General features: G+C 49.7%; 10 protein-coding genes across 10 annotated transcripts; 3 read left to right on the top strand and 7 right to left on the bottom strand.

Annotated features, from left to right (window-relative positions):
• Window positions 1–3,789: 3,789 nt before the first annotated feature.
• N7458_010142 (uncharacterized protein) lies at window positions 3,790–5,019 on the top strand (the record flags this gene model as incomplete). The annotated part of the gene is made up of 3 exons (XM_056913524.1): window positions 3,790–4,559; window positions 4,616–4,693; window positions 4,750–5,019. 3 exons carry the CDS (start codon window positions 3,790–3,792, stop codon window positions 4,886–4,888), a joined length of 987 nt encoding a protein of 328 aa, XP_056762373.1. The 3' UTR covers window positions 4,889–5,019.
• Window positions 5,020–5,266: 247 nt separating this feature from the next.
• N7458_010141 (uncharacterized protein) lies at window positions 5,267–5,881 on the bottom strand (the record flags this gene model as incomplete). The annotated part of the gene is made up of 1 exon (XM_056913523.1): window positions 5,267–5,881. One exon carries the CDS (start codon window positions 5,879–5,881, stop codon window positions 5,267–5,269), a length of 615 nt encoding a protein of 204 aa, XP_056762372.1.
• A 1,423-nt stretch (window positions 5,882–7,304) lies between these two features.
• On the bottom strand, window positions 7,305–9,080 carry PIG-S (GPI-anchored transamidase GPI17; the record flags this gene model as incomplete). Its single annotated transcript, XM_056913522.1, has 2 exons — window positions 7,305–8,759; window positions 8,835–9,080. 2 exons carry the CDS (start codon window positions 9,078–9,080, stop codon window positions 7,305–7,307), a joined length of 1,701 nt encoding a protein of 566 aa, XP_056762371.1.
• A 509-nt stretch (window positions 9,081–9,589) lies between these two features.
• On the bottom strand, window positions 9,590–10,383 carry N7458_010139 (uncharacterized protein; the record flags this gene model as incomplete). Its single annotated transcript, XM_056913521.1, has 2 exons — window positions 9,590–9,947; window positions 10,028–10,383. The coding sequence occupies 2 exons, from the start codon at window positions 10,381–10,383 to the stop codon at window positions 9,590–9,592; spliced, it is 714 nt and encodes a 237-aa protein (XP_056762370.1).
• Window positions 10,384–10,936: 553 nt separating this feature from the next.
• Window positions 10,937–12,497, top strand: N7458_010138 (hemolysin III family protein; the record flags this gene model as incomplete). Its single annotated transcript, XM_056913520.1, has 2 exons — window positions 10,937–11,113; window positions 11,172–12,497. 2 exons carry the CDS (start codon window positions 10,937–10,939, stop codon window positions 12,495–12,497), a joined length of 1,503 nt encoding a protein of 500 aa, XP_056762369.1.
• Window positions 12,498–13,464: 967 nt separating this feature from the next.
• N7458_010137 (tRNA(Thr) (cytosine(32)-N(3))-methyltransferase) lies at window positions 13,465–14,562 on the bottom strand (the record flags this gene model as incomplete). Its single annotated transcript, XM_056913519.1, has 1 exon — window positions 13,465–14,562. One exon carries the CDS (start codon window positions 14,560–14,562, stop codon window positions 13,465–13,467), a length of 1,098 nt encoding a protein of 365 aa, XP_056762368.1.
• A 1,040-nt stretch (window positions 14,563–15,602) lies between these two features.
• N7458_010136 (uncharacterized protein) lies at window positions 15,603–16,256 on the top strand (the record flags this gene model as incomplete). Its single annotated transcript, XM_056913518.1, has 1 exon — window positions 15,603–16,256. The coding sequence occupies one exon, from the start codon at window positions 15,603–15,605 to the stop codon at window positions 16,254–16,256; it is 654 nt and encodes a 217-aa protein (XP_056762367.1).
• Window positions 16,257–16,770: 514 nt separating this feature from the next.
• Window positions 16,771–18,338, bottom strand: N7458_010135 (Zn(II)2Cys6 transcription factor domain-containing protein; the record flags this gene model as incomplete). The annotated part of the gene is given in 4 exon segments (XM_056913517.1): window positions 16,771–17,400; window positions 17,420–17,614; window positions 17,673–18,053; window positions 18,138–18,338. The coding sequence occupies 4 exon segments, from the start codon at window positions 18,336–18,338 to the stop codon at window positions 16,771–16,773; spliced, it is 1,407 nt and encodes a 468-aa protein (XP_056762366.1).
• A 699-nt stretch (window positions 18,339–19,037) lies between these two features.
• Window positions 19,038–19,826, bottom strand: N7458_010134 (NudC domain-containing protein; the record flags this gene model as incomplete). Its single annotated transcript, XM_056913516.1, has 3 exons — window positions 19,038–19,069; window positions 19,160–19,481; window positions 19,578–19,826. The coding sequence occupies 3 exons, from the start codon at window positions 19,824–19,826 to the stop codon at window positions 19,038–19,040; spliced, it is 603 nt and encodes a 200-aa protein (XP_056762365.1).
• A 1,749-nt stretch (window positions 19,827–21,575) lies between these two features.
• N7458_010133 (uncharacterized protein) lies at window positions 21,576–21,881 on the bottom strand (the record flags this gene model as incomplete). The annotated part of the gene is made up of 2 exons (XM_056913515.1): window positions 21,576–21,656; window positions 21,714–21,881. 2 exons carry the CDS (start codon window positions 21,879–21,881, stop codon window positions 21,576–21,578), a joined length of 249 nt encoding a protein of 82 aa, XP_056762364.1.
• Window positions 21,882–26,530: the final 4,649 nt, after the last annotated feature.

The raw sequence follows: 26,530 nt of genomic DNA, 5'->3' as shown, positions 1-26,530 counted from the left end.
ATCTTTCTTCTAAGACTAATTCAACACAATCGCTCTGCAATCAGATCGATTTCGTGCAGAACCAATTCAACCTTCGCGTTATCACTATTCATTCAGACAACGAACGAGCTCTATCCGATTTCTTCAGCCAGCAAGCAACCTCACGTAGTATCAACCTAGAAACCACACCACCCTATCAACCTAACCAAAACGGCTACGCTAAGCGTTATAGTGCATTAATATCAAAGATAGCTAGGCAGATAACGATCGATTCAAACCTACCAAGCTATCTCTGGCCTAAGGCAGCTAAAACAGCTATCTACATCCAAAACCGCATTCCACACCGATCAATCAACTAGCAGTCGCCACATAAAGCACTCGCAGCCTATCTAGGCGATAATACACCACATTAGCTACAGGCTAAACCTAACCTTTCAAATGTACGAATCTTTGGATGCAAGGCCTACGTGCGTATCAACAAGCTACCAAGGCTAGCTAAGCTTGCACCACGCGCAGCTATCGGCTACCTAGTAGGCTATAAAGCACACAACATTTAGCGCATTTGGATACCTACCAACCGACGGGTCATTCGTGCAAGAGACGTCCAATTCAACGAGGAAGAATTCTACAACCCTTCCTTGCCTAACCAGAAGATTCGTATCTACGAAGACACCAACCTTACGCAGCCGATTACTACTCTCGACGATAAGGAAACATCACGAATCCTCGATGATATCGACCTTCCAATTACCGACCAAACTATGCAGCAAGATCTAGGGGGTGGAAGCCCTACTACGACTACTACGGCCAATTTCGATCATGCTACACCTTCTCAACTCTCACATTCACCTCACATTAAGCTTACCTCCAACCAAAACGCTTCTACTTCTAATCATAACGAAATCCTTGGAGATCAACCAATCACTCCACCACTCGATCCAAAATCAGACGATTCAATTACCGATTCAGACCAATCTACTCACGATACTGACCAAATGCAACCATTTATCCTTATTGACAACACAAACTTTGATCCTTCCGGCTACGAACCTCTCTATATACCAAATAAACGCCCACGATCCGATTCAGATACTAGCCGAGATCAAGATGAGGTAAAACGACCTCACTTCAGCCTCACTACGTTTACGCAGGCCTTCATGCTAGATCAAAACAAGCAACCAAAAATCCTGATCTCATCAATTCCTCCTGCACCTTCCGGCTACAATCAGCTAGTCAGCCACCCTTTCGAAGACCAATTCCGCCATGCTATACAGATTGAATTCAACAAGCTTCTCGATATACGCGCATTCGAACCAATCAGCGCACAGCTCGTCACACACGCACACCAGACGAATTACACTACCGACCAATCAGCTTGCCCACGCCACCAATTCATCAATATGCGATAGGTATTTGCCTATAAATCAGACGAGTCAGGCTATCTCACACGATTCAAAGCACGCTTATGCGTACGGGGAGACACCCAAATCCCTGATGACCAAGACGCTCGCACTAGCACCCTTGCTGCTAGAACCTTTCGCACACTTATTACGATTATCACACGATTCGACCTCGAAACCTTCCAGATAGATGCAGTCAATGCATTCCTAAACAGCACACTCAAGGAAGAAGTTTACTGCCGATATCCACCAGGATTAGGCAAGAAATCGATGGTTCTTCGCCTCCATAAAGCAGTATATAGCCTACGAATCGCTGGTAAGAGATAGGAAGATAATATCAAAGAGATGCTTCTCTCACTAGGTTTTAAACCTTGCCCTGATGACCCTGCCCTCTACACCGATAATCGTATAATCATTATGGTATTTGTTGACGACTTCCTCGCTGCCTACCATCGAAATAAGAGCTTGCACGCTCAACAGATTAAAGATCTACTCTCACAACGATTTGAAATGAAAGATTGTGGCGAATTAACTCAATTCATTGGGATACGAATCGTACGCGATCGATTGAAACGAAAAACCTGGCTCAACCAAGCAGCATACATCGAAAAGATCGCTGCTAGATTCAACCTACTCAACAACCACCAAAAGATTCTACATACACCACTTCCTATTACCCAGAAGCTTGATCCGATTCTGTCAGAACCGATCGATCCAAAGACTATCAAGCTATACCAACAGAAATGTGGATCGACCCTTTTCCCTGCCGTCTGGACCCGACCAGACACTGCATTTGCCAACCAATTGCTAGCGAAATCGCTTACTCGCTGCAATCAGAAGCATTTAGACGCCGCAGACCATTTGATATCCTATCTATATCAAACGAAACACCTTTCTCTCTGTTTTGACAATGAGATGAGAGCTACGATCTTCACTGCCGCTTCAGATGCAAGCTTTGCTGATAACCCTGATCGCAAAAGCTCTGAAGGATTCATCTTCTGCCTATTCGGTAGCCCGATTGAATGGAAATCGCGCAAGCAAAAGACTATCACCACATCGACGACCGAAGCCGAATTACTTGCGATTAGCCACGCGGCTAAGCAGCTATATTGGATCAAACGCCTCTTCTCCTTCATCCAATTCGAAACCGACCAATTAGACATGATTCAATGCGACAACCAGCAAACAGTCGATCTACTCACCCGCGAGAAATCTTCATTCCAAACCAAACTTCGTCATGTCGATATTCATCAGCTTTGGATACGACAGGAAGCACAGGCAAAACGATTACGAATCGAATGGGTTAGATCAGCCGAAATGCCAGCTGATGGACTCACAAAGCGCTTATCGGCCGAAAAACATGCTGCCTTTATACGACAACTAGGCATAGAAATTGTTCCAATCTCCTAGAAGACTCCTGTCCTCTCTGTTCCATCTCATTCAGCTCTCACTTTGACCTCATATCGAGAGCTAAGGGGGTGTGTCAACATATCAACATATGTGTGTGCATAAGCCCTCGATTATCAATATAGCGCGCATGCATCAGCCTGCAGATCAATTATTGATGTTGATCATCAATATCAACATCAGATAAAAAAGCAACGAGAATCCCCAACACTCTCGTATTTTCCTTCTATTATTTCGGGTATTCTTCGAACTTCTCTTGTGATCTTTCAATGTGTACCTTATGTTATAAATACTGCCTAATTCTCTAGTAAAAAAGAACAAGTTTGACATCTTTCATATTCATAACTAGAGCTTCTAGGCCTACCTGACCATACTGCGTTGACCTGCCACTGCTCAACCTTTCTGTCTAAAACTGCCGCTCTTCGCTCTCTCGTGGATAGTCTCTCTTCCACAATCGTAGATCTATGATTAGATCGTACGACCTTTCGACCCCCGACCGTGCACGAACGATTCGTGTACACACTAGGATTTATGCGCACTGTATAAATCCGATAAGAATCAACATGAGTGAATTTAATGTCCAATTACTCCGCCTCCTGGTAGGGACTAAGGTCACCACTCTTTCCTGTTTCTTATCTCAATCGTGTGTAGAAGGGCTTTGATTCTAAAATGTCGATGTAGATGAGTCAATATGGGACAGAAAGAGGCAATTTGATTGGACTCTAAAAGCGGTAGGTCTCATTGCCACGTGATCTTTATCAATATTGTCAAGGGCCTGTTGCGTACGGAGTTGAGGCAACTTAGCGAAGGTTCTATTTCAGCATTACGTCAGGTAAGGTGGTGAAGGATAAGCAGCAGAACGTCTGTTTTTGATGTTCATCAATAATTCTCGGGATTCCTTCCTTTTATCCACCTCATACGATTACGAATCCCTTCAGTTTTATCAGATCTCTTCTCTATCATCATCCCCCTCTCAAACCACCTGTTCACCAGATTCTTCACCATGAGTGAATTCGACTCCCGTTTCCTCCGCCGCCTGGTAGGGACCAAGGTCACCACCTTTCTCGAATTCGACCCCCTGCAACAGCCGTCTGCTGTTTCTTCCTCCGCGTCTGCCGCCTCTCTCTCTGCGGCCCCACTTGGGGCTTCCCCACCCGGAATCTCCCCGCTAGCCGCCTCGCCCCCCTCTGCAGCCTCGCCGTCGGCGGTCTCGCTCGCTACGGACTCTGCCGCAGCGGCCACGCTTAATACGGCAACATCCACAACGGCCCCTTCCATTTCCTTGTCTGGTTCGCCCCCGCCAGAGATTGGTTGCTCGTGGATAATCACGAAAAAGCTGTCAGAGAGGGCTGTTCACCTCACACAGGAAGACGTTGATATGGGCGGTGGGTCACCCATGACAGTAGGTAAATTTTTATGCTGTCTAGAGGAGGACCCGACGCGAATGGCCTTCATGCGAATTTATTATCAGATTCCCATCACTGGGACTGAGGACGCTGATCTGGCCACACTAGCCCAACAAATCCAACCTCCTGAAGTGTGTGGTGAACTTGAGGCGTTTAGGCTGCTAATGAGTCAAGGGTGTAGCTCTGTCCCACGTTTCTATGGCTACTGCGAAAAACAGCAAGGGGAGCATGACCTTGTTCCTGGAGGCTTTGTCAAGTACGTTGTGTGGGAGAAGGTGCCTGGGGAGCCTCTTACAGAGGAATTTTTCTGGAGCTTGGATCCTGGTACACGAGAGGATATCCGTGTTCATTTCCGTGCTGCCTTCGAGTGAGCTTACGCAAACCCAAGATAGTAGACTGGCAGAGCGCTAATACATTTAATAGAAAGATGCTACGTTGTGGTGTAAAACCACAGATGTCTAGAATCTCCAAGATCATTTATGATCAGTCCACCGGCAATGTGTACGTCAAGGATCCTACATATATTAGAAACACTTACTAATTGCTCATGAGTCTAGTCGCATCTCAGGCTTCCGAAGAGGATGGCCAATCCGTGATAAATTGGAATGGTCAGACTCCCGTTATGTCGAGTACAGGCTGGCCAAGCGACACCACGACAGAGACTGGCCCTCTGACCCGCGGAAATGGAAGTATTAAAAAATCAGCCGTGTTGTAGTTAGTGAGTCTCAGAATGAGATTGAATCGCTTTTCCCCTTGAATGTCTTCTGCAAGTCGAAGGTTTCATGTATCTGAAGAGCTTACTTATTACTTGTAGCGGATACGATAACGTAGATTTAATCTCTAGAGAAAGCACCCAATGATGATCGCCTGTCTGCAGATGAGAACGAGGTCAGTAGAATTTGTTCCACACTATCTCGGCACAACCCATCTCGGCGTGGTGTTGTTGACTACTCCATGATTCAACGCATCGCACCCTACATAAAAGAAACATTGCCTAGCGGAGACAGCATGGGGATTCGTCCGGTGCCTGTCGTAAGTGTCAGACGACCGGACCACGGGAGAATACTCGATCCTCTATGCCCCTTGGCTATCCACTAGCTGTCTGAGAAAAATTGTCTCTTCGTAGTTGCTCATAAATCCATACACACACCCTAGCCCCTGCATATACTTGATCGGCTGAGCAAGTATTATCCTTAGCTGGTCGACGTCGTTGTATTTATCTTCTAGCCAGTGATCCGCAATCCATGGCACCTTGAGCTCTCCAGCGACCTTCACATGGTGATTGTCGTCCTTCAGGATCACATCAGGCGTGCCACTGAAGGTAGACTGTACGCATTTGAAATCTGCAAAGCGTATTCCGGTTGAGTGTGATGTGAAGACAGAATTGAGCACGTCGCCAAAGTGCTTGTGGAAACGGCCTAGAAGACCATGTTCATCACCAATTTCGACGTTTCCCTGGGCATAAGGGTCTCGTGTCTTAAGTGTCAGGGCTAGGGTCTGACTGCGAAAAGTGTAATTCTGGTGTGCCGTCTGCACAGAGCTCAAAAAGCCCTGCCATGGCTGAAGGACACCAGTAAACTCGAGGTCGTGTAAGGCGCTGTGTTGTGTATGGTATGGGCCAAGTAGGAGCTGCGGCGGCGCGGACGCAATCAACATCTCGGGACCGATATGGAGCGCCGGACGAGACATCTTGAGAGGGTCGTTCTTGACGTCAAGGCTATTAGCATCATCCTAAGTGAGCAGCGTATACTGACACAAATCGCAGAGAGTACTTACGGAGCAAGGATTAAGCGGTAGGAGCTTGACTTTAGGGCTAAGAGTTGGATTTCGTCGAGCAGGGAGAGAGTGAAGACGATGCAGGGTGATGTCAGTCAGTTGGGACAGTTGTTGATCTTGGCCAAGCAAGAGCGCGTATCTCAGCTGGAGGGACGCGACTCTGGCGATGCACCTCACCAGTTGTATAAAACCCATATCACGATAACACAAGAAGAATACATAACCAGAATTCGACCAATGACTGAGTTAGGATACGAAGCACCACAATTATTGGCACCAGTTGCGGGACACGGTGTATATATGCGGTGCCTATGACGAGGTACGGACTAAAAAGCATCTGTTATTCTACTCCGGCTTCAGTAATAATCAAATACACGATGGGTAATGGAGTAAGATTAGTGTACAATAACTGGGTATGAATCTTCTTTCTATTTATCTGTCCTTTCTGCTTTTTCTGGATACCTTTCTACATCTTCGTATTACGAGAATAGTTGGTGTGAGAATGAAGACTTACAACCCAGGGCTGAGTACGGGAATCTCTAGGGAGACCATGCGTTTGTCTACTGGCATAATAGAGTAGGAATCACCCACACCTCGTACTCAAATTCGACCTCACTATGGCCTAAACGGATTTCCGAATGGGTACTAGTTACTCGTTACACCAATTAGACTATATACAGTAAGCCTATCTGTTGGTGATGCTGACTGCCTCTATAGTGGGCAGCTCGTGCTATCATATGGGAGTATTTACACTGAAGTTGGTGTCACGATCGAGAATGAATTAGGCAAAGCGTTGTATAGTGAACAGGTCAATTGGTGTTTGATAAAAGGTTCCGTTCGCCTACCACAAAAAGGTTTCCAACGCGGTAGATAGAACCTTTCTTCTTTTTCTGTTACGATGTAATAATAGACGTGCGCTACTATATATAGTTAGGTATATAGGATCAGGCCCAGTGAGCGGATCAGTCTGATTACATAACGATCACTGAGCAGGTCAGGTCGCTCAGGGGCGTGCTCAATTCTACTCAGTGAGCAAAAGCGGCGAGGGGGTGAGCACTAGAACGGAAGGAGAACGCCAAGGGTTGCCGGACATTTTCTGGTATATATGTGCATTATTCGGGTTGATATCTTCTCATTCGTTCAAGATACCTGGCTCTAACTTTGCGCTACGCATTTTTTCCAATTTTTCCCCCGGTTGGACAACCTAATATGAACTGTCCAGTAATAGAAAGCTTTATGCGATGGAACTTTGTTAAAATGCAACAAGATTATCAATTCTTAAACGTGTATATGCACAATTCCTAGAATATAAGAAAAAAGTTTAGACTAGAGTGCTCTATGCCGTAGAACGCCTCCGCGCTTTCCACCCTGCCACAAGCCGCTTCAGTTCCTTCATCAAACTGACCAGCAGGGGGACACCAATAGGACCTAACAGAGGTAGATAGACGGCAACCTTGTGCTCATCTGGGAAGTAGACCTGGCCAACCATACTCTTCTCGAAGAAACTGCGTTCAGCTTCGCTCTCTGCGATCCGAGCACTGGCGAGAGCAGCACCGAAGCGGCCCCCACGGAGATGAGAGCAGGTGGAAGAAAGGTGGGAAAGTGTCGTGGAGACTGACGATGCAACGGTAGCAGGGATGGGGATAGATGGGAGAGATTCAGTAAGACGGGCCAGAGAGCCCATGGTGGATGAAGCGGAAAGGAGAAGTGTTGCAGCACGGACGCGAATTAAGGACTGCAGGCGCAGCGGGAGAGAGGCAGGGGTGGTAGGGGTGCCAAGGAGAGTCAAAAGTTGATGGGAAAAGGTCATGAATGCTGGGCGCAATGACTCCTGAGTGATATGGGCTGGATTGGTTTGCCCTCCCTTGCTCGCCTGTGCAAGAGGCGGATTGAGAAGGAAAACACCGCCCCATTGGGGGACAATCCAACTGGATGCACGGTTTTCCTTGACGATCATGGGTGATTGAGAGGGATCCGGGACATAAAGAATGAAGTTGAGAGTAGGGCCACTGCCAATGCTAGGGTTTAACGGCCACTCGGCGGCATTGATAAATGCGCTGAGATCTTCCTTCTTCAAGGTCCATGCGGACTCAGCCTCATCGTACACAGGTGCCGGAGTCATAGGCGAGAATCTCGCATAGAGCTGGACTTGGGTGTCGATAGTGAAGTTGCTGATAGGAGCGAATGCGTGAAGGAGAGGAGAGAGGTACTCTTGTACAGCGGCTTCGATATGCCACGAGGATGGAGCAGAACCAGGCGTAAATAAAGAGAATGATAGATGATACGTATCGGCGTACTTCATTGACCGTCGCAACCGTCGGCTGATGGTCTCTGAGTCACGACCGGCCGTGCCGCCAGAAAGAATGTGAGCAATGGTAGCTTTTTCTTCGCTGTACAACCGCTGCAGCTCTTCTGCGATGAAGACCGACAGTGGAGGATTTGAAGACGAAGGAACAGGCGCTTGACTCGGTGGATAGAAGATGTCGAGCTGAGTTGTGTCTGCGCGTAGCTCAGACCTAGGGGTAGCCAGACCCTCCTGGGGCACCACGCGAACGGTCAATGCAGTGTCTGGTCCATCGTCGGCTGTAATTCCAGCAGTAGCGTTATCATCACCACTTGGAGCAGTGGAAGCCTCGGTGTCGTTCGTCAGCTTGAGGCGAAGATGGTGGGCGGCGAATTCATTGAGATCGTCGAGGGCATGCTGAGTCGTGCGGACGAGATGCTGCGACTCAGGCAGTTGCATAGTCGGTGCTGCGACGTGAATTTCAAGCGGAAAAACCGGGCGACATGTCTATAACGATCGGGGTCAGCAATGAAGCTCTCGAGATGGCGCATTCAATCTCCTCCCCCCAGGGGGAAGACTTACCTTGCCATCTGCCCAATCAGCCATGTCCTGGATTGGCAAATGCGCCCGGTAAATGGAAGTAGTCTTCCACCATATTGGGAATCCTAGAAAGATTATGACGGCCCAAAAGGCAGCAATGACTCGGAATCGCGCCTGGATAGCTTCTGGGGTCTCGGGGGGCGGGACGCGCTGAGCGCGTGGTTTGGTGTCGGCTGTCAATGTGGCTGAGGCATGAGGAGACTCATGGTCTCCAGTTTTGCTCGTCATGATCGGGACATGCTTTGTGCCCTGGAGACCGCCAGAGCAAGGTGATTACTCGAAGTGCTGCCGTGGACCTGTCGTAGAGGCTAAAGGCGGAGAAGGGAGGAACAGGTGGCACCGCCGAGGACAAGCTACCCGTGGGGTATACAGCCAAGGACCTTGGTGACAAGAGGAATCAACGCCAAACATTGGAACTGCCGGATTATTTGAGAGTATTTGAATGATAACACTGGGCCAATGCGATTACTGTGGCCGTTACACTCTTAAGCCCACGACTGAGCACCTCTGGAAATTCTATCATGCGTACTACTGTCACGGTAAATGAAAAGGAGCCTTGACCTCCTAAGCCGGAACCACGACGTGTTATAGAGGGAAAGAGTATATGCGAAGCATCTCATTAAATCAAAGAGGGTATCTATTTGTCCAATATAACGCCAGCCCAATGTCGTCGCCAAAAAGTGTAGAAGCCTCTTGACCTCGTAGCGCGCCCCAAGTCCACTACCATCACAACATCCTCAGTATTCCTTTTCGAAGATCTTTTGAATGGGTTTGGCTGCCTGGACTCGCAGAGATAGGTTAGTAAAATGTATCATCTCCGAATAATAGTTGAGGTAAAGAAGGTCACCCACATCGATAAACTTCTCTAGATCCTGATCCAGGTTGGCCAAATCATCCTTGCGCTTCTTGTTCTCTGCGATCAACGCTTGCTTGCGCTTTAGGAGCTCTTGGCGCGCCTGCTCGAGTTTCTCTCGTTCGGCATGTTCGTGGTTGATGCGCGCGATCATGAGGTCGTTTTCACTGGATTCGCGATGCTCGGGGAACAATTCCAGAAACTGTTCGACCGAGATCAGAGGCAGTGAAAGGTATTTGTGACTGTCAGGCAGTAAACCTCTTAATTAGCCCAGTCCAACGGTGGCAACGCAACATACGTAGGTTCCCCAGATTCGACTCACTCATAGGACTCGCAGGCGGCAATCTCGCCCGTAAGGTGCTTCTGCTCGTAGTACAAGTTCTGGAGTTGAAGATGTAGTCGGTCAATCTCCTGTCGAGCCTCGGCAGTGGCGTGTTTCGTGTCGCGCACACGGAAGATGGCATCCCGATTTTGACCGCGCAGTTGAGCAAGTCGAGCAAAGAGGATCTTTTGCTGCTTCGACACGGCCAGGGACAGTTCTTTGAGACCGGCGGGATCGGTCGGGCTGGTGTCGGGATTCAACAGGGCTATCAGCTGCTGGCATTGAGCCAAAGTCTCTGCACTGGTGCCGAGCACGGGCAGCAGCGACTCGTCCGAGACGATTTCACTGATAGCCATGACTTCGGAGGAGCAGGTGGCGAAGGGAGAGGGGTGGGATGAACCTGACTTGAAAAGGACAAGATCGGTCGAAGGTTCGAATTGATGATTGAACGAGGGCCCAAGTGGAGACGGAAAGAGTTGCGGACGGATCAAATCGAGCAGCGCCTCCCGCCGTCCGGTCGCTCCATGTGAATGCTGAGCGGCCGATGGTTGGGGCAGGACTTTAGCCCCGTCTTTCTGACGTCCTTGGGAACTTCTTCAACTCTCCCAACCTCCACCCTCCACCTCCCACCTTCCTCTTTCCCTTCGTCTTCATCTTTCCGGTCATGTCGTGTACATAGTAGTCTGTTCTTCCTGGTTTCAAACAGACTCGATCTTCCCCCCGGTGTTTCTTATTCCTCCGTCACTCGTCGCTTGATCTTACAGTTCCCGATTCCTCAACACTCAACGCTCAACGCTCAACCCCCTTTTCAAAGGACTTGCCCAGCCCATCGTTCTTGAACTCAAAAATTACGGAATTTGTGGTTGTGGCCACGCTGCCCCTGGGAGGCTAAACCTCCGCTGTTAAACAATGCCCTGCACTGCAACGTCAGTGACTATGGAGTCCTATGCGGGCGGGGTCGCGTCTTCTACTGCAACTCCCAGCGAGGACACTGCGCTCTTGCGGGACCGGCGACGTCGACACTCTTATCATGTCCCGCGGAGGCTCTCCTGTGACTATCAGGATGCAGACACTGTCTTCATTCGAGTGAGCCTCACTCTGGAGGATTTTTCCGGCTATCAGATCCGCTCTAACAGTACCCTAGGTCGAACTATTTCTTGCCGAACTCGAGCGCCGGATGTCATGGATTGAGCAATACCGGAAATCTCACATGGACCAGATCGATTCCAGCCTGCGACGGGGATATGCCACCTTGGAAGCCGTCCGAGATCAATGCTCGCTCGCATCTGGTGAACTTATGGGCAGTGGCAAGAAACGGGCCAAGATCCTCGTGGAAACCCTGGAAGACGGTTACAACGAGGCCCTGGCAACCAAGGAGACTCTCGAACAAAAGGCACAAGCTGGACTGCGCCTAATGGAGTCTTTCCTTTCCGAGCTAGAGTCTCGGGCCCACGCCATCCACGACCGTGGCATTTACGGCACCTTGGATGACGGATGGAAGGCCATGGACTCTAAACTCGTGCACGCCCGAGAGGTGGTTGACGAGGGAATGGAGCGTGCTCGCCGAGCCCGCGATGCTCTCCGAGAAAACATCGACGAGGCTATCCGTCTCGCCCAAGAGAAGCGCTTGATTACCTATGCCGATCTGCCGGACCCCTGGAGGGTAAACCCGCACATTCTAAACGGTTACCGCTTCAGCACCTCCAAGGTGGAGTGTATCCACTCAGTCTTCTCATTCTCAAACGAGTTTGTCAACATTTGGTCGCACATCATTGGATTGATCCTGGTCCTTGCTATCGCTTTTTACTTCTACCCGCTCCACACCAATTTCCACGTGAGCACCAAGGCGGATATCATGATTGCTGCTGTGTTCTTCTTTGCCGCGTGCAAGTGTCTGGTCTGCAGCACCATCTGGCACACTATGAACAGCATTGCCTCTCAAAGTCTTATGGAGCGGTTCGCCTGTGTTGATTACACGGGAATTTCCTTGCTGGTGGCCGCGTCGATCGTGTCCACCGAGTATACTGCATTCTACTGCGAGCCTACCTCTCGCTGGACGTACATTCTACTTACCATGGGCCTTGGTATCGGTGGTATCATTCTCCCCTGGCACCCAACATTCAACCGTCACGATATGGCTTGGGCCCGCGTCGCTTTCTACGTCACCCTTGCTCTCACTGGATTCGCCCCTCTTGCACAGCTCTCCTACTCCCGTGGCTTCGAATGGTGCATTTATTTCTATGCCCCCGTTGTGAAGAGTATCCTGGTTTACTTTGTCGGGGCGTGCGTGTATGCCTCCAAGGTCCCGGAGCGTTGGAAGCCGGGTCTTTTTGACTACTTTGGCGGCAGCCACAACATCTGGCACTTGGCCGTGCTGGGCGGCATCCTCTTCCACTATTGCGCTATGCAAGACCTTTTCGCCAATGCTTTCCAGCGTGCTCAGGGCGAATGCCCTAACTTGACGTCGTGAAGTGGCTGCTCATCTCTATTACCTCGATGACAGCCTATGTCTGCTTCGCTTATGATAAACGAAGATGAGGTACAATGACCAAAATTCCTCTGCCTCACGCTTATTAGATTTGATCCAAAATTCTCGGTTTTTCCATGCGACTACGTTGTTCCCGACAGTTCGTAGACATCATTCTTCAGTCGACGATTCGCTGTTTTTATTTGCTGCATGAATGGAGTTCTTGTTTCTTGTTCATTCGTGTTCATAACCTTTTCTCAATCAGCTTGTTGCTGTTGAGGGCTTGTTGGTCCCGCTGGCCTTGAGCTGATACCGCTCATTTGCAGTTGGATCATGCATACATATTTGCCGCTCTCTTGTACCTAATTCCGTGTTGTATTGACTGCGCTGTCAAACTGTTGCTCGCTTGTCTGGATGTTTCAAATATCGCCTTGTTAGAGTTTACTAGAGCATGTACAGACAAATCAGATTCTAACTATTTGTTCATTTTCATTGCTGGCGTAGATACTCTTGATTGAATCGAGATTGGAATGCGTAATATATTCGTAGCTCTATGGACGAATCTATGCGAGTGTTTCTATCGTCTTCGTCGTGCACGCCGTCATGGCGTGATTCATAGGCACTATTAAGGCGAGCTGGTTCAGGCCATGATATCTCAGTGGAAACAGTATCGTAATGGTTCAACGTGGTCATGCACTGAGGACCTATCTATGAACATGACGCGGCAAGGGGACCTTCATCGGCTCTTTGATTCTGCCATTAAATGAGGGAAGCGCACTTGGAAATATCAATCCAACGCAGCAAGAGACCTAGTGCTACCTTGTGGCAGCAAGAACATCCTGTGGCAGTGGATGAATTTCTCAAGATTCTCAAGAGCGATCGCCGATATTGCCGACTTTCGGGAGAAGTGTGTATGCTATCGTAATTGAGATACCAGACGCCAGAGAAATATGTGAAGCGAGACTCGAAATCACTCGCCATTCTGGGTACCATTCTCGGTGCTTGAGTTCGTTGTAGCAGTATCATCGCGCTTCCGGAAGTTACCCTGCATCCAGCAGCGGTACATCTTCAATTTAGTCTGGCGGTTGACGATGAGTCTGCGGTCAACACCCAGGTGCTTGACCTCGAACGGAGCCGCGGGCTCGGCAGCCACAGATTCAGGTTCAGTCTTGAGATCAACCTGTACGCCCTTCTCTGGGGTCCAACGACTCCACACCTGTCGCAGCTCCTCCATATCAAAGAAGTAGACACGGGTACCGTCGCCACGGATATAGAAGTTCTCCGACATGTACCGGCCCTTCTTGAAGCGCACCTGCGCCAAATCTCCGCGGCCATAGTCGCGGAACAGAACACAACCACCGGGTTTCAAGACACGCCAGATATTGTTGAGTGCACGATTCCACTGATCCGGGTTGAGGGCAGAGAAAATGAAAATGAGAACAACCACGTCGACGGAGCCCTCGCCCAGACCGGGGGGCAGGGAATCCTCGCTCTCGGTGGGCTCGGCAGCGACATCCCACACGTCGGCCACCATGTATTCCGTATTGTACTCCTCGCTCTCGCGCATGACTTGAACCGCGTACTTGGAGAAATCACAAGCATGCACCTTCAGATGTTCGTTCTCATTGTACCTAATCAGGGGAAAGGCAGTGTTTCCCGCGCCGGCGCCAACCTCGAGAACGACTTTAGGACCAGCCTCTTTCTGGGTCACATCAGCCAGGACTGGAAACTCCTGGCGCAACCACTTGCGATCCTTGAAGAAATTGGCCGTATTGTTCTTGTAGAAATTATTCCACCACTTGGCGGGTTCATTGTTGAAGCGGGTCTGGTCGAACTCGGAAACAGGCGCCGCACGCTGCTTTTCGTATTGTGTCTCGGCAAAGGCCTTGAATTCGTCATCTGGCTCGACGTGATCCCAGGCGTTGAACTCGAAGACATCGTCACCCTGCTCGAGGTACCGCGATCCGAATTTGAAGGGGTCGGATCGCTTCATGTTGTTCGAGGCGTCGTGCGACCGGTGGGGGAGGCAGCTGCGCCGGTTGCGCGTTGCGAACGGCTGCGTGGACATCGTCGTCGTAGGGCATGGCGCTGGAATTTTGCGAAGAAAGAAATAGTAATGAAAGCCCAACTGCGCGGGGCCAAAATCAACTAAAAAAAAACTTAGAGATCGGCCCGTCAGCGGGGGTGCCTGATTATGTCAGATGTTATCGATAAGGCCAGGTGGCGGGGAGGCTTATCTCTTATCGATAAGGTTGTCGGTGTTCAATCAATCGCCGATCGGATGCACCATATAGTTAGTTATATCTTATGACCACGTACGCCCATGCTGCATCTATTCTTATCTCCAAGTATCTATGGCGCTATCAGAAAGTCACCAGACCACTAGTCGACCTACATCAAAACTGAGATATGGGTAGACGAAGAAGTCTTGCAAGGAAGTCTCGCGCCAGCACTACATACAATGTTCTTGTCTGACAGAATGACTACATGATATCTCCATACCGTAGTGTCTTCCTCAAACTAACCTTTTGGAGCTTACGACTCTAAATACCAATTGACAAATGATTCAATGCCAATTTCATTCTCCTTCCCAAAGATCCATGGATGCAGCGTGACGGACGTGACGCCTCAGGCGTGAGTGCTGACATCAGCGGCCAATCACGGGCGCCCAGAATCTGGATGCCTGCGCCCTGCGGCACCCGTCCGCAGTCCAGTCCCCTCCATCTGTTCTCTTTCCCCCATCTTCTTTCTTTCTCCATATTTCTGTCATTCAAAAACTCCTTTTCGGTGGACCTTTTGCTGTCCATTGTCGTTACTCCTGCCTAGGGGGTATATCGACTTGAGTGGGGAGAGCGTCCCCCACCTGTCCCTGGTGTCTAGCCCGCGCTGATCCGATCCTGATTGCGGCTCTAAGAAACCCGGGCTTCTGTACGGTGTTCGTCGGACCGGGATGCAATAGCTTCCTTGAACGAAGGCTTCACTTTCTTTGGATAATTTCCTTGGAGAGGTTGGACTTCCTTTGATTCATTCATTCTTCTTTCATTCAAGTTCACTCCCTGAACATATTACCAGCGAGAAACCCTTCCACTCTCACTCTACCTTACTACGATGTCCTTCCTTGCGGGACTCTGCGGGTGCTTCACCCGCGGCGATGTGTCCTCTGATCTCTCGTCGAAGCCAGAGATGCAAACCGCCAGTTCGCAAACGCACACTCGAAGTGGTGTTCAAACTGGCAGCTTCGTCCTCACTGATGAGGGCGGATTCATCCGCGCAGATGGTCCTCCAGGTGGGCGATTTGGGCACGGGCCCCCGCCGAGTGACTCGGACATTGGGGGCTATGCCAGCGTGGTTCCGCTTCCGCAATACACGCCACGCCCGATGAGCATTCACGAGAAGACTCTCGAAGCTCATCTGCGTGATCCTCCTATGTCTTCAGACTCCGATTCTATTTACCAGGACGAGAAACGTCGTCACATGTACGACGAAGAAGTGACATCGGACAGCTCGTCGACTCTCTCGTATCCGAGCAGCTATGGGAATACCTCGACTGCGACGAGGGAGACACCACCACCTCCGTATTCACCTCGTCAGTCAGTGATGCTGAGCCGGTCCCGCGCGACTTCTATTTCCTCTGCAATGGCTATTACCATCCACCCGCCCCCTATGGCTCGGCTGAATGGTGCTCGTACAGGTCCTCCTCCATCCGATGCTGATGATCGATCAATTCGGCGTCACCGGAGAGCTTCATGGGAGAGTCATTGACGGGGCTTCTCTCGACTTGGCTTTGCGACTCCTCATTTACCATCATTTTCGGTGGACCGACCACTCTGCCATGCCTGACCTTCAACATTGGCCCTGGTATCCACGACAATACTCGATCTGGAATCGAGTATCATAAGTTCTGTGAACTTGCTCCTGCTGCATTGCTTTTCATTACTGTTTTTGTTCTTGTGATGCATACGACGCGATGACCTGGCGACATACTTTTGGATTTTATTTGTTCTGCATTACAATGATCGGTTAGGATATCTTGGAATACTTAATAATCGCGGTGATTGGATATATGGACGCATCGGACATATCTGTTTATAGGTGAGACGTATCTGAGTCTTGCAGACCCTACGGACTACACCATAATAGAAAAATACATCAATTTCAAACTTGAATACCTGGCCATATCGCATAGGTCTCATTTCTTAGTGCATAGCAAATATTCTATCAGAAGTTCCCACAATCATAGGACATTGATGTATCTCATTTATTGATTTTGCTCTATTCACAAACCCAGCAGTACATCATCTGGCAGCTCTAGGGCAGTCCTCTCCTGCACGTGGCGGAGAAGATACCCACAAGACTGAGCCGGAAACTCCAACAGCTTCAGCACCAACGGATCGAGACTATCCTCCAGTAACATGCAAATAGCTGTACACTCCGAGCGCGCCCGATTCTCCATCCACCACTCATCAACATGACAAATTAGCGCCAACCACCAAGCAAGTATAACCAACGCAGGCGGATCTTTGGCTAGCAAACGATCATAGTACTCGGGCTCCAGCCGCCCCATCCACATATTATACGTCTGGGAGCTCTTCGGCGCCATTTCCAGGACAAGCAACCACGTCAGCATCCTCAGGGGCCAGAGGTACGGATTATTATCCACGGTGGATGTCTCATCAATGCCACATAGATCCGCGAAATCAGGATCTAAACCCACACGCCCAGGCCGTTTATCTTCAAAGTCGATGTCTGGAGTACGCGAGTCCATGAACGTAGCCCACCAAATACTTTCAGACATCCAGGGCATGGTGCGCTCGAGCAGGTAGCGCAGACCGGATTGGAGAAACAGCCAGTTTAGGGTTGTTGGATCTTTGGAGAAGACGAAGGAGGCGCGGGGGGTTGAATTCGTCTAACATGAAGGAATGAACTGTGAGGAGGATGCAGGTTGAGTAGAGTTTATCCATGTTTTCTTTTGTGATACCTGTAGAGACTTCGTTGGAGTAGTGGTGTATGGCTTGACACCAGTGGTGTGCTTCGGTGATTCGGTATTGGCTGTTGTCGGGGACGACGCTGCAAAGGTGGGTTGTTGCGATGCCGATTATGGCGTGCATGAGGAACGGTGTCTGAATTTGTTAGTGAGTATTAGACGTATGTTCGTGAATTAGGTTATGGATCACTTACCTCGAAAGCAAGTTGCGTCATCTTTATTCTCATCGAGTCCATACTTGAAGGACGCTTCTGAGAAGAGTAGCTCGCTACTGTGGTAAGGTGGAAATGCTGAAGAGCTTCCAAGAGACGACCCGTTGACTGCGAGCCCGGACGAGAATTAAGTCCTAGCCCAGAGGCAGCCGAGCTGATCTGAAGTACTTCAATGAGTTTCTCTGCTACAATGGCCAAAGACATTGATGAAGATAGTGACTCTCGGGACATCAGATCCGGACATGTTGTGAAGACCCGAGCAACCATATCTTCTCGGGGTTTGGAGCGGACGGGTTGAGGTGTGTAATCGCAGTCGAGGTTTTGTTTCTGACAGCGTTGACAATGTGGCTTTGTTTCGTCACACTATCGCTCATATTGTTAGTGGGACTTGTCAACCCGCATTAACACTTGATATTACTATGGGCTTTGTGGGAGAAAGGGACCTACTTTGACTCTTCGCTGCTTGCAATTGGCACATCCGCCACGAGACTTCCGATGGGACCGGCGAGAATGATAGGCCCGCTCTGCCGGCTCTTCCGTAGACCCATGCGGTAGGGCCGTCTTTGATTTGTAGTTTGGGATCCGGAAGACAATCCTTTGACCCTGCATAGGCGCAGGCGGGTCCTGGCGGCTCTTGGAGTGGCGCATACTTGGACTTGTTCAAGATGATTGTTGCACTTTCACAACTTAATGTAGTCCAAATTTGCCGAAATTTGGGAAATCTTTTCAAAAAAAATAGGTGATATGGGGGACTGCACTATTCACCGCAACTGATATAACGAACCCCACGCAAGGCAGACATATGGAGCTGGTACTCGTGTTGGAGTCACAGCCTCCGCCCGACTGAAAAGTACTGGTGACAGTGACGATACACAAGCCAATCAGAATGAAGGAGCTATGAACGGCCTCGGCCCAGTGACTTGATCGTTAAATTAGCGATTCATGTAGAGAAGAAACGAGAGGAGAGAATGATGTAGTCAATGAGTTCGTCTTCGTTGGGTTTCGGTCGCGCTAATCCTAAATAGGCAATTCTCGTATTCATCCTCATCGGGCCACTTGGCAGGCGTTGCGTTGCAGGTTGCTACCTTTAGTACCGTATAGCTGGGAGTGAATCTCTGGTTGCCTAACAGGCAGTAAATACGGTAGACACGAGGACGCATGAGCGAAGTCTGCCGTGTAGGTTGGTCATGACTTGTGATAGCAAGGTCGCCGATTGGCAATAGCTTTATAGTTCATCATTCATTGTTCCGAGCAATTGATAGCTCCTGATGCACATAATTCATACTTTATACATGGATTGATTTTGATATAGGACGCGAGGATCGACTGCAAGGTCTCAACAAAGCTCTAACCCATCTTTGCATTTGAGAAATCCATCTCTGTTGTAGACGTTAGCCACGGGCTGCGACAAGACCAAACACAATTTAAATCCTGAGGAGATCTGGAAAACTTCCAGTGTATTCACTTACCAGGGTGCTGCTCCTGGAACTTCTTCAGCAGCTCCATCTTCTTCTGCTCGTCACTGGTAGGGCCACCCATCTCCTTCTGTCGCTGATCGTACATCATCTTCTCGACCATGGCACGAGTCTCACCATCGAGATCGCTCAAGCTGGAGTTCTCGGGGGTGATCTTGGCCACGTCTATCTTGGGCGCCGACTTGACGACATGCGGCCACCATTCCACCTTGTTCACCTTGTCGAGATGGATGCTGACCTCCTTGCCCGGGGGCTTCGATGTTGTCTCGAGAGTCCAGGACGACTCATCGACGAGGATGGGATGGGGGAAATCGCCCTAGATCGAGGGAATATCAGTTAGTCTGGTGGGTTGAATAGCCCAAGCTCTCCTACCAAGCGGAGTGCGGTGGGGACGTGTTTCTGCAGCTCATACCTCGATGATGGGCTCCTGACCCTTAATTGCCACGCGGATCTTGGTCTTTGTAAGAGTCACTTCCATGTCACGGCCCTTGATGTTGCTGGGAATTGGCGCTGTGACGTCCACGTCGCGAATGGTTTGGGTCCATTGGTACGGAAGTTGGGCCTGCTCGGCGTCCTCACGGGCCTTGCGGTCTTTCTCTGCTTGGTCGCGCTCGGCCAATTCGGCAGGCGAGAGGTCTTTTTCAAGATCCGCAGAAGACATGGTGACTCGAGGAGTGGGGGGAGGAGAGGATGTGTAGATGTTTATCGCCAAGTGACGAAAGTGCGGCAAAAGGACCAAACCGCAGTGGGGAAGAACAGCCCACTTTCAGAGCTTCGGTCAAGCATCCTCATTGGCTCTTCGACGACCATCACAAACTACAAACTACAAACCACAGAATGTACTGCATGGGCTCACTCTAATTTGTTTTCAGAAAAATTGCTTAAGAATCACCCGAAAAACATGACAGCATTCAGATGTGTCCCCACTTCCAGTCTGGACGAGTCTATTGGGAAACTATACCCAGCCGCGCTATACGCGTCTTTTCCTTCTTGTCGACTCCTTGCATGGACAGACGTACACGTCAAGGGTCCTCCCGAAGGATCAGGATCAGGATCAGGATTAATGCAGTTATGACAGATCCCCGGAGCACTGGCCAGTCTATGTATCTCGATTCGCTTCATTGCGCTCCGATCAAAAGGGGCAACGGATTCCAACCAGTGTCGATGCGACTGATCGACAACGGTGCGGAATGCTGTCAAAATGTGGATTGGCTGTCACTGCAGGGAGGTGGTCGCCGGACGATCACAACGCGACACAGAGCAGACGCGTAGATCGCGAGTACGACTCGGATTTCCTCGGAGGTACAGATCGAACATGCTTAGCTACATACTACATCCTCCAGGGAGTCAGACTAGTGACATAGTTGGCCACTGGCGTCCTGGATATTCCAGCTTGTCTATGCTCGTGCAACTCACCAGATACACCGCTCAAGACAGCATTTCCATGGCCATGCCCTGGCGAGCTGAACAGCTGAACCGGTTGGGCCGATTCCGCGTGGGCGAATGAGAGATGCAAGTTGGCCAGTCGATCGTCTGCCCTTCGCAGAGCCGTTGACCTGCTTCGTTCTCGCATGCATGCCATGCCATGAGAGCCAGATGGGGATGACTAAAATATCGATCTGGATCATCCGAGCCGACTGGACCAACTCAATCAGACGGGTCCCTCGCTGTGGAATGTCCGTCGGACAGTGCCGACAGGGCCAGACGGGACGTGGAATGTTCAACGCTTTCCGTCCAAGAACGAACAATGAGCGGATCCACGAATGAACAACTAAACAATGAAAACGGTTGCAATTGCGATGAATCATGAACAATGATAATCATCAATATGGTATTCAAAGAAGAAAGAGTCTTCTCAGTAGATTCGAAACCAGGCCAGGACGAGAGGCAGATCAACCAGGGATGTGTCCCCTTCGGATATGCAAGTCCTCGCCAATCACCCACTTTCTAGAAGATCGCCCTTTGGTACATGCAGTGACAAGAACAAAAAAAAAAATGTTGGAAATAATTCATAACACCTCCCCAAGACGAAATCAGGCCTTGGTGGCGGTGCTGAAATGCCATTGCTCCCATGCCCCCTCTCTAAAGCGAACCGCTGCACAACTCCAGCAAAAATGAACAGGAAACCAAAAAGAAAAAAAGAAAAGGAAACAAATCGAGTGTCCCAGAAGTTCACGTCAGCTCTTGAAACTCATCGCAGGCTGAACCTCCACCTCCACCCATGCAAGTATAGTCAAGAAGGGAAACCAATCACAAGAACACATCCAAAAGAGGTAAGAGTAAAAAATTGATCAAGAGAAGAAATAGGAGGCAAAAAAAGAGGAAGAAACCCTAATAAACTCCGACCGAGTGCGTACACAAGAAATCAAGATTTAAGAATGGATCAACATCGACAAGTTAAGCCGCAAGCTCATGACCGTTCGCGCAAGGGCGCATTCGGGGGACCATCATCGACTGGAGCCCGGGCCGGGCTTTCGGGCTTGTTCTTCATCTGGATAACGTCAAATCAACGGTCAGCTTTGTGCTCCCTGCATATGATATATCAGACGTCAGTCAGGGACCGGGAGAACCGGATTTGCGCACCTCGAATCTTTTGGATTTGCTTGGCTGTGTCGTCCATGAGTTGAGCCCATCGGCGTTGATATTCTTCCACGCTGGTCATGGGCTTGGTGCCGTTGGCGCTCTGGGGGACGTCTTTGGTCTTGACGGAGTCCATGGCGATCAAGTGTATAGAGTATAGTTGTAGTAGATGAAAGGCGATGTCGCCAGGAGTATGAGGAAAATATGTCGGAGATACACAGATCGTCCAATATATGCGTATTCACAAGAAGATCAAAACGACAAGAAACAGCCGAAGAGAGAATGAGACCGTTGGCGCAAGTCCAAAAGGATGAAGATATCGTCACCGAAATGCCGATTCTCTCAAGATCACGACCCAAGGCCCCTTTATATACGTCTGGAATCCTCGACCAGTACCGAGAAGAATATTCTATATTCCATAAAAATCTAATTTAAAATTAAGAAAGTGAATCCACCATGCAAGATGTGAAAGATGCCTAAAATAAAAGAATATAAAATTCTGGAATTTCTTTTTTTTTTTTACTGGAAAATGTTTGCTTCAAACAAGACACACCCAACAACCAAAACCGGTCACGAGCCTGAACCAGTGACTTCCCCCAAAACCTCCAACTCCAACTCCAAATCCTTTGGCAACTCTCCAATCATCTACTTCAGCTGCCCTGGAACTCTCATCAGTACCATATCCACCAATCACTTGCGAGGCCATCGCGTCTGCAGCTGAACCTGGGTCTGCTTCACCGACTCTCCTCTTTCCCACGTCCCCCCTGGATTCATTATTGGAGTCACTCCAAGTCCGCTAACCGATCAGGGCCCATGGTCCGCCTTAACCAACCAACCCTAACAAGACCCGGGTAATCCCCGGCGTATGTGGGTATTGAGATCATCCAGACTATCCCATTGGATCTACCCTGGAGCACTAGTCAAGTGGACTTACAAGTTACAGTAGTGTCAACAGGTGAGAACGATGATACTCGTCGCACCAGGGTTGAAGCTGGGACCTTGAAATTGGCGCCAGTTTGTTCTCCACCAAGTTCCAGCATCGCGTCTTCGTCTTGCTCTGCCCCCCGCTCCTCCCCACTTTCCCAACCCAATCCACATTGACAACTCCACCTCCCTCTTTCCCCTGGGCCTTCGGCTGAAAAAGGAAAAAGAAAAGCAAAAAAGAAACTTTGCTTCGAAGAGACAGCACTGACAGTGATGTCACCGCGACAGACTAGTGACCCCTTCTCCGGCTCTCCCTGATCCTGATCGCACTCCACCTGGCACCCACTGGTCCCAGTCCCCCCCCCCCCCCTCCCGTCCCTTCTCTTTGGGTTCCCCTTGGGAGGGCCCTTCACTGGCTAATGGGATGTCTTCCAGGCAGACCCCCCAAAGAAACGACCCGTACCAATCGGGGGGTTCAATGTCTGCATCCGCGCCAGCCGATCTGATGTCTGATTCGGGTACGGAGGACAGACTACCGTACCGTGCCCCTTTCGCTGCCCCCTGACAGAGAGGTGGGTTGGTCGGGGGTGGTGGTTGAGGTACCTACAGCGTGAAGGGATGGGGCGAAGTGGACGGATTAAACAGGGAACGAGACATGTCGTGTTGTACACTGTACACTGTACCTGTATACCACCCCTGTACATCGGATCAGGCCCGACAGGCTCCAGCTGGACATGTATGGAGTACAAAAAAACATCCCACTAAGCAACCCAAGCCCCAGGGAGTCGGGTTGGGTTGATCTCAAGGATCGGCGCGCCCGATCCACCCGATCTCGACGCTCGGCCCATGACAGAAAACCACCGAGGCGAAGGAGGCACTAAGAAAGGAGCGCTTCTACCTCCTCTGCACCGGGGCCTCCTCCCCCTGCCTGACATACATCCCGTTTTATTGGCCACGATCCCGCTGACTTCACCGTTCACCGCCGATAGGACATGTCCTGTTGCAGAGCCATCGCGGGAGGTTGCATCTTGCCATCCCACGTGGTGCACGGCCGCATGATGACCGTTGCCCTGGTGGTTGTGTTGTGTTTTGAGTGTCCTTGACCGCATCGTCGCGCGTCCAAGTACGTGGAGACACGTACTGGGTCGAGGTTGGTTTTGCAAGGTGATAAGGTCGCTATGTCCTTTCACCCCCTCTCCATGGCTATCAGATGACCGTCCCCTCGGCCGATGGACCAGTGGTTACTGGTGCTGCTGGCTGATGCTGACCCTGATGCTGCGGTGCTGTGCTGTGACAGCAGAGTGATGCTGATGGATGCCAGGTTGAATATGACGATGTCGGCACTTTGGGTGCATTGCCTCTGCGGAGGAGGTTCGTTACTGGCCCAGGGCGCGATACTTGCGTCGGAGATTCAGCGCGACATTCGGAGGAATTAAGGTTCTACTTGGATGTGGAATGACGGGTTACCGCTGACTCCTGGTCCAGTAAATGGTGCAGGCGTTGAGGTGGGCTGTAGACAGCGGGCTTAACGGTGTAGTTGTCATCAACTGGGTACATCCTCTGGAGACTTTGTAGTTTTCGTATACCCGCTTTGGATGGTCGATGTTGCGACTATATCCGTCGGCATGGACGGAATATGCCTTCATTATACTTAAAGATCATTCAAAGATGGACACCTCATAGTGGAAAGTCCTTCGCCTATGAATTTCTTCGGCAGTCATGCTTCTCTATCTCATGAGACTCGGCTTGGATCTACACGGGGGCTTAGTGTAATATTGAATTGTAGAACTTGAGATCCGGTGCTAAAGTATTGTCTATTACCCTAGTCGAGATAGGCATAGTATTCCATCTTGATCAGAACCAAAAGACTAGAAGCGTAGACAAGTCGCGGAATTACCTGTTTTGTATAACGAATCAACCAATAATAATCAGAGCATGGTGCTCCACATGGCTAGTCTACTTTGCAATGTCAGATCTGTAGTCTGAATCAAAAGCGACCAGAAACCCGGCGAGCCGGATAGACATCCACTTTTCCATTGTAGAAGGGCCATTCTAAATGTGTTTTGACCCGTCATCCTCAATGGCTCATGTATGGTGTTGGATCATTGTTTGTTCCATCATGAATGATTAAGTAGAACCACACTGTAAGCCACACGGGCCCAGCACTGTAGAGAAGCAAAGCCATGCCTGCCTAATCTCACCTTTTCCTTGTGAGTCATAAATTGCACTTGCTACATTCCAATGAAAAGAGATGGACAGTTCAACAAGATGATAGTAATTACAAGGGAAAAAAAAGCGAAATCCGAAGACCCGTAGGAGTAAGGCAACTACTACATCTGTTTTCTCCCTTGCTCTCTATGCATTACTCCGTGGATATTTACTCTACGAAATCACAACCCATCATCAACCTTAGCTATATCCCAACCACCATCCAAAGCCCCACAATCTCCACTCCTATATACAGTAGTCCCTTCCACCCCCACACCGTCACCCGACAGAACAGACTCATCCGGCGACCCATATCTCTCCCATACTACTGGTAACCCCTACCATACTGCAGTACTTTACTTACCCGATAGCCGGCCCACCTCCATATCCACAGAAAAAGTCCTGTCTAGCGATCGGCGTAGGTACTTTAGCACCAATTATGAGCACAAAATGCATCTCGACGGGGAGGCGGGCCAAAAGCCAGCGCAAAGATACTGACGTGGCAAAGATACCTTGCTGAATCGGGCTAAAAGGGGTACTTTGGACACATCAACTTGGCGCTAGTGTGGACTAAGGAATCTCCGAGGAAGAGAAGAAGATACATACATACACACGCTTAATTAGTGGGACTAGAGTGCGGTCGATGATCCGATCGCTATGCCCGATTTCGCTTTCGGGGGCCGGAGATGGCAAAAAAGTTCCTATGTGTATAATACATACTATGTAGGATGTCCTGGTTTGTGTCCTCTGCTTTGGGAGATACTTCCGGAGGCTATGACTACAGTGGCTAACGTAGATTGGCATGATTGACAGGGTGCATGTATCGATGCTGCCACGTCAGTTTGAAAGAGGAAATTCGTTACCTCCGTGATGTTTAGAGTATCACGAGGTGGCTATCAAGTTGCGAACTGCTCCTCGCGGAGTATCGGCGGTCTGGTATGTGGGTTTGTCATATCGTGGACAAATTAGATCGGCGTGTAATAGGGGGTTTTTGATAGTGATTTTTTGATCCACCACGTCACAGCAGTCAGTTGACTGTTGATATTGGTCAGCTTCAGACAGGCAGGACCTTATGCTCCGTACATACCACCACCGGAGAAGACATGGAAGGGGGCTGATCAGTGATCAGGCAGCGGTGGATATCGAACTAGACATGTTGGCCAATCGGACCGACGTTATTTTATGTGTCCTTTTGTTTTTCTCCACAACCCGGACTTCCGCCAACGCTATGAGCCATAGGTACCTTTGTTTTCCCGAAACCGACGGAGAAATGCGACATTCCCTGGTTTCCAGAAGAAGACACACGGTAGAGCTGCTATCTCGTGGGAAATGAATTCGCTCAAAAAGAATAAGATTGCTTGCTAAAATAGATAGGGGATATAAGGAATACCGAAGATGCTGCACAGCCCATCATGATCGTAAAAATAAGTCCAGCCGATAGATGCCATGCCATGTCATGCCAGGCCATATTCTTCACCTGATCACACGCTGGATCAACCAGTCTGGCAACCGAGGAAACTAATAAAAAAAATAAGAACTAAAGTAATGTAGATAATGATGAGTACCAGCTCGGTGCCTGCATCCATTGGCCAGCCGTGTCGTCAGACCGGTTTGTGTTCCTGCAAACCCTGGCGCCGAAGAAGCAAAACCGGG

The sequence above is a fragment of the Penicillium daleae genome (genome assembly GCF_028827525.1).
Source record: "Penicillium daleae strain IBT 16125 chromosome Unknown utg000008l_segment0_segment0, whole genome shotgun sequence".
NCBI classification, from domain to species: Eukaryota; Fungi; Ascomycota; class Eurotiomycetes; order Eurotiales; family Aspergillaceae; genus Penicillium; species Penicillium daleae.
Note: the sequence above shows the minus strand (reverse complement) of the source record. Positions and strands in the feature narration are given on the sequence as shown.